At 40.2% G+C, this 10,622-nt stretch overlaps 1 protein-coding gene across 2 annotated transcripts; it reads right to left on the bottom strand.

Moving 5' to 3' along the window:
- Positions 1–694: 694 nt before the first annotated feature.
- LOC136508041 (MADS-box transcription factor 13-like) lies at positions 695–5,978 on the bottom strand. Of its 2 annotated transcripts, none has more exons than XM_066502649.1 (8): positions 5,803–5,978; positions 4,409–4,608; positions 2,625–2,709; positions 2,032–2,096; positions 1,802–1,901; positions 1,540–1,581; positions 1,403–1,444; positions 695–1,238 (listed from the first exon to the last, which is right to left on the bottom strand). In XM_066502649.1, exons 2-8 carry the CDS (start codon positions 4,588–4,590, stop codon positions 948–950), a joined length of 807 nt encoding a protein of 268 aa, XP_066358746.1. In that variant the 5' UTR covers positions 4,591–4,608; positions 5,803–5,978; the 3' UTR covers positions 695–947. The 2 variants fall into 2 exon arrangements, with proteins under 2 accessions (XP_066358746.1, XP_066358747.1); XM_066502650.1 differs by lacking the exon at positions 5,803–5,978 and adding an exon at positions 5,096–5,727.
- Positions 5,979–10,622: the final 4,644 nt, after the last annotated feature.

Raw genomic sequence — 10,622 nt, 5'->3', positions numbered from 1 at the left:
TGCATGTAGCCCGCGTCTCTCCCTGGTCGTTTGTTTTGGCTCGGTTTCAGCTATGGTGTGTCTAGGCCACAGACTGGACTTGTGTGTGGTTTGAAAACTCTCTTTCCGATCTTAATTGAAAGGTCGCACCACTATTCAATTGGTGAATTTAGAATAGGTTTTATGTCGCAATAAAATTTACTCATATACAAACGAAAACTCTAGATGTTATACACACTAAAGAATTGTTTGAAGCAATTATCTAAAGAATTTTGATGAACATGCATTTTGAGGTATCATGAAAGTTACTCATATTAGACTAATGCAATAGACCGAAATGTAAAAAATTCACAAACTATATGGTACATAATAGACGGAAAAAATATCCCAAAAGCCAAAATGCCAAAACTATTCCGTCTAAAACCTGTTTCACAAATCTATAATTTTATTGGCATAGGTATAGCTGTATCGCAAACTACACTTCTAGAACCAATTTCACAAAAATATAATTATTTCCTTATCAGTTCACTACCAGAGCACAGGTTTCTCCTGACGGCCAAAACTACACCATTCCCACTTTCGAAATATTCTTACTGTGGAGTAAGTACAAAAACCAACAACCAAAGTTGTGTGCAGAATATAATACCATGTCAAACAAACTGTGTCCAAAACCGGAACCAAGAGAGAGTTGAGCCAATAAAAGCAACAATTAGCATTGTCGTAAACTCATTTAAGCAATCAGTATATATGTTTTTAACTTAACCTGATCACAACCTCACAGGTGCTGTAGCATTTGATCATTATGTCTAATCGAGATTAGGTTTAGTTCTCCATCAGTAGAGTAGCAAGGAGAATCACACACAACAATACACATCACAATAATCAGTTATGGAACCCAAGAACAGCAAGAGGCAACAGCCAGCTTCCTTGGGTCACAGTTCGCTTGAAAAGCTTCTCATGCATGCAGTTTAGAACTGATGAGGGTTATTGTTGGCAGCGTCAGAGCCAGGCGGCGCCAGTTGGTAGCCGAGGTTCAGCTCGGTGGCGAGCATCTGGCGTTGCTGTGCCGCCGCCGCCTCCAGCATCTGAAAGCTGCCAGGGAAGAAGCACTTCATGTCCAGCGTCGCGAAGGGACCGCCAGGGAAGAAGTATTTGGTATCCATCTCCAAGAATGGGTTCAGCTCCACGTTGGTGGCAGCAGCTGCTGCGACGGACCGGGCCACGGTCACCTGCTGTAGCTGTTGCTCTCCCTCCTCAATCTGACAAGACAATTGGCAAAATGTTCAGCTACCATACACGCAATGTATAATTCTCAAGATTATTTATATAGTATTTCTTTACTATTTCAAGGCTGGGTGGCTATATATATGCAACAAAAAGAAAAGCTTTGGTTCTAGTTTGTGACAGTTACAGGCAAGCATACCTTGGTCCTGAGGTTCATGTGGTCATTCTGAAGCTCAGTCTCCTGCAGACAAGATATGATGCAAACGAATGAATCCAAACCCGATTAGCTAAAATGAATGACAGCTGAGGTTTATGTAGGTGACATGTATATGTTACCCTTTTGGCCATGTAATTGATCTCCGCAGCCAGCAGCTCATTCTGAAATAAATTAATTCAGCAATAAGAGTCTAACAACAACTTAGCCACCACGAACTCACAATTAAATTTGCCTAAAAAACTCACATTACATCAGAACTTGAAGAATTATTGAAACAGAACCATCTTTTGGGAAGGAATTAATGGTCAGATTGTGTACTATATGAAGGATTAAATATCAGTTTGCTTGAAGATGGTTTGGCTAATGTTATACATTTCTTACCTTCCTGGCCCTGACCTTAGAGATGCCTTTCTCAAGGCGGCTCTCCAGCTGCTTGAGCTCCTTGAGTGACAGGTTTCCCACAGAATCACCAACCAAGTGCCTTCACAAGGGAGAAAAAAAAATCAAAATACAGGCAGTGCGTACTTTGAGTCACTTATTACAATAATCCTCTTATCAGTAGCATATAGAAAGTAAATACTGTGAAGACTGCGCAAGTAAGGCTCCTCTACCTGTTAGTGTTTTGCAGCATCTGGATTTGGTTGCGCAGTTTTGCGGATTCTTGCTGGTAGAATTGCTTCAGCAGATAAAACAAAGAGTTGGAGGAAAGGGTCAGACGGATCTCATAATTTGTACATTATCCAATTAAGGGCCAAGGCCAAATTAAGTAAAAGGAATATTCAGTTCCAGACAGTAACCAGAGGGGTCTGACAATACTTTGTTTCAGGTGTATTTCACTTTTAGAAATTTCCTTTTCATTCTATCATATTTCACTGTTTGTTCTGACACAAGCAGGCAGGCTCAGCATGATCATAAAAAAATGTAGATTTAGTAAATACATCAGGACATGCTAGCTGCACACATGTTTAATCTACTCATGCACTATATGTCTATATAGCATGCACTACATACAGGATACAGCCTAGTATACTAATGTCAAAGTTACTTTCAGAAGAATCTTATGCAAACTCTCAATACATACCTATATGGTTGGCTTCAGTACGTGTATGGAAAACAGTTGTAAATCATAAAATGACCACCATATATATTTTAATGTAAGAACAGTAAGGTATATATAGCTGGCATGAGTTGGTATTATTATTACCTGGGCATTGTGCTCTAAGAGCGGGGGCCCAGAGGAAGAGCCAACGGTGTGTGCCTTCTTGTACCTCTCAATCGTAGCCTTCACACTGCAGCCAACCAGATCAATCAATGGAAATTGAACAAAGCAAAAGGCATGGTGTCAGAGTATACTGAAGTGACAATGCAGCTTCCATCTGTGCTCTTGCACACTGATAAATAACAAGGCATATATATATGTTCACAAGACAAAAGACCACAGCAGTAACAGTAACACGAAACTGGTGAAAGCCATTAATTGTGAAGTGAAATTTACATGTGTATATGAAACGTGTACCCATCAGTCAATGCATGTGAACAAGTGTCCCGGTGCAAATTTGTGCAAAGAATAAAATGCATGCAGCTGAGCTATCATCATTGCTTCTGCTGTTGAAAAGCTTGCTTGCTTGGCAGAATGAAGCACAGGAGAGGAATGGAGCATCGTGTGCATTTGTTGTTGATTGACACTTTGCATCAGAGAAGGGAGAGCAAACACCGCGAATATGGGAGGAAGGGTGAGTTTGTAAGACCGTGCAAGTTTGCAGATCGACGAGGTGAGGCGTGTACGTTCTGTAGCAGGAAGTTTAGGGTCAGGTCAGTACTGTGTACGTTGCAACGTCGACAAAGTATAACAGGGAGACCTGCTGGGGATATGACATATCCTTATTTTTGGTGTTCTGTGTGTGTGAGAGACCGAGGAGCATGTAAAGGCATTTGACAGGGCAGAAGACGTGTGGACAAACTTTTTCATCTAGGCAAAATGCATTCTTGCCAATCGGATTGAACCAAAGGTGTGATAAATGAGAGACAGATTAAACTAGAGAGCATGGATGCTTTAGCTCTGAAAATGTAAATAACATTTTTTTAGATCATGAAAATTAAATATCTGGTTTTATCCTCTAGGAAGATCGAGGAATGAGACCAATTTATTACACAACACATCAAACAACTGGAGAGAGTTTACAAAACAAATCTGACTAAAAACACAAATCTGACTCAAAACTCAGTTCTAAAATTAAAATGTAAATAACAAGCATTTGAATAGTAAATAATGCATGAAAGGAACTTTAGTTTGCACAGTTCCAATTGATGCGTGAATACACGGGTACACGGTCAATCAAGTCCTTGTGTGTATGCACAAACAAGATATAACAGGACAAAATATAATTACCAATTTTATAAAAAGTGGTAGGTCAACAAGATAAACCATTATAACATTTGATGCATGGATGGTAAGAAGTGGCACAATCATAATAATCAACTTTATATTAGCTAACGCACAGATGAAAAATCCAGTAAGATTATATATGCATGTGCTAGTTTTTTGGTGACTTTGCATTGTAATAAAATGGTTGTCAGTGGGTATATTACTATATATATGATGAACGCTGTGCCCTTCCAGTCGATCACATAATTTTGAAAACATTATTCCTAAATATGGATGATCTGATCACTGATCACATAAGACATCTTCACACATGTATGAATGAACCAAAAAAAAACTAAAATGTGTATATCTTAGAGAAATCCTTACTAATCAATTTATTCATGAACTACCAAGGAAGAACTAAATCCTACGATCCCACGAGCGCCACTGCACTACCAATGAATCAGATTTGATTTTTCTGCTGATTACTCATCTCCAGTAGACATGAGGCAACAGTCAGCAAGTCGATCAACTTGAGCATGCATTGACATGCTAAAAAAAGAATCAAGCATTCACCAGGCTGCCTAGAGCCCGAGATGCAAGATCCGCAGCACCTCACGCACCTGTTGTTGGCGTACTCGTAGAGGCGGCCGCGGCTGGAGAAGACGATGAGCGCCACCTCAGCGTCGCACAGGACAGAGAGCTCGTACGCCTTTTTGAGGAGCCCATTGCGGCGCTTGCAGAAGGTGACCTGCCGGCTCGTGTTGTTCTCGATCCTCTTGATCTCAATCCTTCCCCTCCCCATGCTGGCCGGAGATCTCAGCTGAAAGCAGCCAGCAAGTTTATTTTTCTCATGAGAGCAAGAGAATTCAAGTTGTATATATATTATTATCTGAACTCGATCTGAAGCAGATCAAGGGACCGAGGAACTAGCTTGAAAGATCTAGCCACAGTAGTACACTAGGAAAAGGAACACGGATCGATTCAAGAATTAATCCGCCCGAGGCGACAAAAATGACAGAAGAGAATACACGCAAAGATGACAAATTTTCCATAATTTGACAAATGGACAGAAACTGAAGATATATACGAAAAAGCGGATGTTCACGACTGGACAGATCGATGCCTGGCAGACTCGATCAGTTAAGTTTCTCTCGAACCGGAAAAGAACACAGATGCTGGGCAAGCTAAGACGATCATGTAAACGAAACCAGCCACAAGAACACAAGATCTACGAGTTCGTTTGTTCAGTTCGGCGGGAAATATAGATGGGGAAAAGAAGCTAAAACAAACACGAAACAACAACAAACCAGCAATAGATGGACAACAATAAGGAGCTGCTTCTTTTTCCTTGAAGAGAAAGCTCATCTTCTTCCAGCTTCTTCAACTGGAAGAACTCGTGGATCGCTCAGAAGGAGATAAAGGATCAGATGCGAAAAGAAGCAACAAAATCTTGCAAACAAACTTTAGACAATTCTAGGTAGGCAAGAATATAATCAGGGCAAGTTGAATTATCATCACAAAAGCAAGAAGCAGCCGGGAGCCGGATATATATGTGTGCTGCAACTGCATATATAGCGTCTTGCCTTTTTCTTTTCCTCCCCCATGTATAAAAGATCAAAGATCTAGTCATCGAGCTGCTACTAGGAGGGAGAAATCTCTCATCAGAAGCAAAAAGTTGAAACCTTCCAAAGCTTAGTAACGCAGGGAAAGACAGCACAGATGCATACATAGAGCTAGAAAGCAGGAAAAACGGAAATCAAGTGTAAACAAAGAAGCATCATCCAAGTAGTCAGCAGAAGCCGGCATGGTTTTCGTTCCAAGAACTCGAAGCACAGAAAAGGGGAGTTCTTTCCTCAAAGGGAGAAAGTACAAACGACGAGATCGATCTCGATGGGCTAGCTGAAACTACATACCGGATCACAAGATGTATCACAGAACTGATGCAGAAAGAAATACGGCTGGAATTTTTAGCATGTAAAGAGATAACCTAGATGGAAAAGCGATACTACTCTACCTTGTTCCTCTCTGCTAGTTTCTTGGACTTGCAAGCAAGCTAGGAAAGGGAGCTCTACTCTTACTTTGGTTCCTCCGATCCCTCCCTTCTGCGTCGTCCAGCGTGAGGGGGGTAAAGTGGTTTAATAGCAGGCTGGCCAGGCCACAGGCAATGCGCGCAACGGAAAGAAAGGGTGGGAGTGGGATGGGATCAGAAGCGAAGCTGCAGCAGGAGAGAAAAAGAGGAGAGAGGAGCGAGAGAGATGGCACAGCAGGGGCAAAAGGCCAATACCACTGATGACCAGCGCCTGCTATCTTGCTTAACCATATATAGCCATTTAGACATCTTTACATATATTCTTAAAGCGTTTTTGTTTATGGCCTCTCCTTTTTTTCTATCCGTGTGTTTTGTGTCTCCAAGAACTGGTAATGCGCAGTTCGATCAGTATATATAAACTGAATATAAGAAACCCGTTCCGTTCCGGCCGTTGTATATATATCTAGGGCAGCAAAATCTGCAGTTTATTTGCGTTTTGGTCATGCCATGCATGGTAATTCCAGTGTTAGCGTAGCGCCGAAATGTGCAAGAAGCAAGTTTAGATGGATATGGATGCTTGTTATTCCCGTTGTTATCACATGTACGCGCTGTTACATATATAAACATGCATGTTTTCAGCATAGATAGAGGCAACAATTGTAACTAGCTAACAAACGGTGGTACGGTATATATAATCAGCCGTATATATATGGTCAAATTTAGTTAAATTATATGATGATGGGAACTTGCCGTGTTTTTAACAGGCAGATTTGGAGTTTCCTTATTGGTGGCAGAAATAAAAGGTGTTGATCTCTTAAAAAAAAGGTGTTGATGCATCATGAAACATACACAGAAAACTATACAACCATTTAGCATATACTATACTACTAGTACTTTTTGGTTGTATCCTTTGGCATGTGCTATGTATGCACAATTGCACATATGAGAAGCCATGATGATGGATTTTATTCTGTTACATCTATCCATGATATGTGTGCTATACATGCCATGTATGTATGGTAGTCTTCCAAGTCCCAATTGCCTAGCATTGCACACATGCATGCATGAAAAGCACTGGTACAGCAGCAGAGCAGCCAGCGCCTCTCATCTTATGAGGATGAGCTGCAAAATAAAACATGGAGAGTTCTTGTGCAAGGTAGCAGTCACATGCATGAATATGCAACGCAAACCCTGTTGCTACTCATTACAACTCACGCAGATGCAGTTATTGCATGCAACATCTGATGCACAGAGATTTGACTGCCCCCTGCTTGCTGATCTTGTGCTAATGCTGGTGGGGTAGGATGGAGCCATGGAGGAGAACAATTCCGCCCATGCTCATTATGCTTCAAGCATTCAGATTGGGCGCTGTGGTGGTTAAAAGCTACTCCCTCCATTCCAAATTATAAGACATTCCAAGAATCTTGGAGAGTCAAAGCATCTCAAGTTTGACCAAAATTATAGAGATAATTGTAATGATTTATGACATTAAATAGGTATACTATGAAAATATAATTGATGAACAATCTAATGATACTTAGTTGGAATTATAAATGTTATTATCTTATCATATAAATTTGGTCAAACTTGAGATACTTTGACTCTCCAAGATTCTTAGAATGACATAATTTGGGATGGAGGGAGTACTTTGGTTGAAAATTATAGTTTTTACTTTGGTTGTGTCAAAAGTCAAACTCCTCCATCCTTGAGTGTTAGTCGTTTCCGCCAAGAAAAATTACCATTTGCTTAAGTGTTGTTATGAACCACCAAGAAAATTGTCACTTCGTTGGCTGCTTATAGAAACACCCAAGGAAATTATACTTTTTCTTGAGTGTTGTCGCAAAACCTCCAAGGAATTTGCTTGTAACTAGTCTTTCCTGAGTGCTACATGAACAATTGTTTTCTCCTTTTAATCTGCAGCGAAATTTTATAACTAGTCTTTCTCTCTCATGCTAACTCCAAATGTGGTGATTCTTTTTGCTAAATGTTTCTAAAATCATGCTCTATCAATTCATGACGTTCCTGTTGCTTTTTTTATTATTTTTTATTGGTCATTTTATTTCTCAAGCAAATGTAGAATGATTGTAAAAATTAAGTAATAAAATTCAAATTTTTTAAAACGGTCTTGGATGGAGAAATGATCAATATAAAAGTTGTACATCTCAAAAAGTTATAGAACTTTGTTGTTTACAACTTTTCCATTTGAAATCATTTGCTACTTCAAAATGTTGTTTGAAATTCAATTTGTAAATTATTGAAGAACTCTTATTTCTTTTTTTTAATCTCTGGCGAAAACTTGTAACTAGTCTTTCTCCCTCATCCCAACTTCAAATTTGATGATTTTTCCTAAAATTTTCTAAAATCATGCTCTATCAATTTATTATGTTCTTACAGCTATTATGTTTGTCATTTTTTCATGTGATTTTGTTCTATCAATTCAAAATTTGAATTTCAATAAATAGCAACTTCAAACAACATTTTGAAGTAGTAAATGATTTCAGTTGAAAAAGTCAAGAAAAAATATTTCCTTGGCGGCTGCAACATTTTCTTGGCCATTCAACAAATTAAGTATGACCCTAGTTTCCTTGGCGGCCGGCCTCTAAGGAAATAATCCTTGAGTGCCAAAACCGCCAAGGAAACTAATTTTCTTTGTTTTCTATCCTTGAGTGAATTTGTTTGACGGTTTGTGGCCAAGTATCATTTCCTTGGCGGTTTACCCCCTTTCCTTGGCGGTTTTTGGCACTCAAGGCAATTCGGGACTGTGGTAGTGTAACACGTCTTTTTTTTCTTCTAAAAACTTGGTCAAAGTTATATAAGTTTGACTTAGTCAAAGTTTAAGTCTACTATAATTTGGAATAGAGAGAAGTAGCTTGGAGTTTAACTTGACCTCTAGAACACTCTTCTGATGCATGCATCCGATCCCCGCTTAGAACAAAATAAATCAGTCAAACTATCCCGAGCTTGAGCAGCTTGCTCTTTTCTATAAATTTGGCCAAACTTAAAGACAGCTCTAGAAATTGATTTGCCTGGAGCATTTTTTATGCATGATTTATTTTGATTTGATTGGTCAAAGTGACGTTGTTTATAGTAGAGGGAGGGGAAGTGTTTATGTTGAAGAAAGGAATAAACTTGTTCTGTGGACCGTATTGCATTGCTTGGTACGGTACGGTACTGCATTATTCTAGTGTTGTGTTTATATAGCCACAAATTAATTTGAAGATTAAAACACGTACTTGCGCTTTAAGCAATGTATAGCAGTACATGCTTAGCCATATACCACACATATTTCCATTAGCATTTGGAACAGTGGAAGGTCACATACTACTTACTGTCACTTGTTGATGGATCAGGGTGCGTGGAGGACAGAGAGAGAGAGGACTGAAGATGTCAAAAGATTTTTTGTTTTGTTTTTGTGATGATAAGCTAAAAGGTGGAGAGAGAGAGAGAGAGAGGTACAACAGTATGGGCCAGCAGGCAGGCAGGCAGGCACTGGGCCAATGGAGAGTGACGAACGGGCGGTCGAAGTCGAGTTGCCGAGTTTGGGAGGGCAGCACCTGATCCCGCGCCACAAGCCTTCCCCGAACCAGACACCCACTTCGGTGCTACGCATCCGCTCGCTTTCTTCTCCGTTGTGCAGGCAGCTGCCCAGCTGCAATCAACCACCACTACGCCTCTGCATCCTCTGCCTCGCCTCGGCCTAGCTGCCTGCTGGTGCTGGATGACGTGCCCGGCTGCCCATCACCACTACTACCTCGTCTGCCATGCACTTTGATGACCGGATCATGGACCGGATGGGGCTCAACGATCTCTTGCACTGCAGCTGCTGGCTGCTGCAACATACGCATCGGCTAGCTCTAGCATCACTCACGCACCGTACCTAGCAGCTAGACCACACGATACCACTGTTGATGATATATACAAATGATGACGACCCGCAGCCGCTGCTTAATTCTCCTTCTCCCTTCCATCAGAGACCATGTGAAAGCAGCTGCTTGCCGTGTTTATGTTAGGATGCAGAGCAATAATACAAATATATATATATATATATATATATATATATATATATATATATATATATATATATATATATATATATATATATATATATATATATATATATATATATATATAGACACACACACAGACACAAATCAGAGATGCACATTACTGAGGCCAGGGCGGCGACAGCGGTACTTTTAAGGAATTAATACATATGTTTTCTATAACAAAATGAATATGTATTGCATATACTAAAATGTTTAGTTCTACTGGTGCTTTTAGTTCTTGCTGTTATGGAGAAAATTGTTCTTAAAATACCCTAGGTAGAATCTTAGCTCCGCCATTGATTGGGGCCGTATTATCTTGCAAGTCCTAGGCGCCATGTTATCAGTCCGAGGCTAGAAGACCTCACCATACAAACATATATAGGCCCTGTTTGGCTTATCTTATAATCCACACTATTCAATTTGTTTTTTCAGTCGGAACAGTATTTTTCTCTCACAATAATTCAACCAAAACAGTGTTTTTCAGCCAAGTTTCAGCAAGCCGAACGGGGCCATAGTTGCATGATGAATGCGCTTACATTGCACCAAAATGGAAATATTTTTTTTAAAACAAAGAAAGGAGCTCTACACTTAATTAAGACGAAAAAATTTGTGTACAAGAAGGCTAGCTAGACGAGATGCCACACAGGGCACCCGAGGGGCTAGCCAACCGACGCAGCATGACTGAGTACAAACACGACACGCTGCCATGGGTTATCTTTGTTGAGCATGGAAGCAAAACTGCTAGCAACTCCGACATCC

This window comes from Miscanthus floridulus, chromosome 15, assembly GCF_019320115.1.
Source record: "Miscanthus floridulus cultivar M001 chromosome 15, ASM1932011v1, whole genome shotgun sequence".
NCBI lineage: Eukaryota > Viridiplantae > Streptophyta > Magnoliopsida > Poales > Poaceae > Miscanthus > Miscanthus floridulus.
This window is presented reverse-complemented; position numbering and strand designations above follow the sequence as displayed.

Bases quoted from the DNA above. Each gene is read 5' to 3' on its own strand.
- LOC136508041 (XM_066502649.1), bottom strand. From the start codon at position 4,590: ATGGGGAGGGGAAGGATTGAGATCAAGAGGATCGAGAACAACACGAGC. The intron at 1,582-1,801 runs GTAAGAAATGTA...AATTTATTTCAG, and splicing joins CTAAGGTCAGGGCCAGGAAG to AATGAGCTGCTGGCTGCGGA. The intron at 1,445-1,539 runs GTAACATATACA...TCTTGTCTGCAG, and splicing joins TCAATTACATGGCCAAAAGG to GAGACTGAGCTTCAGAATGA.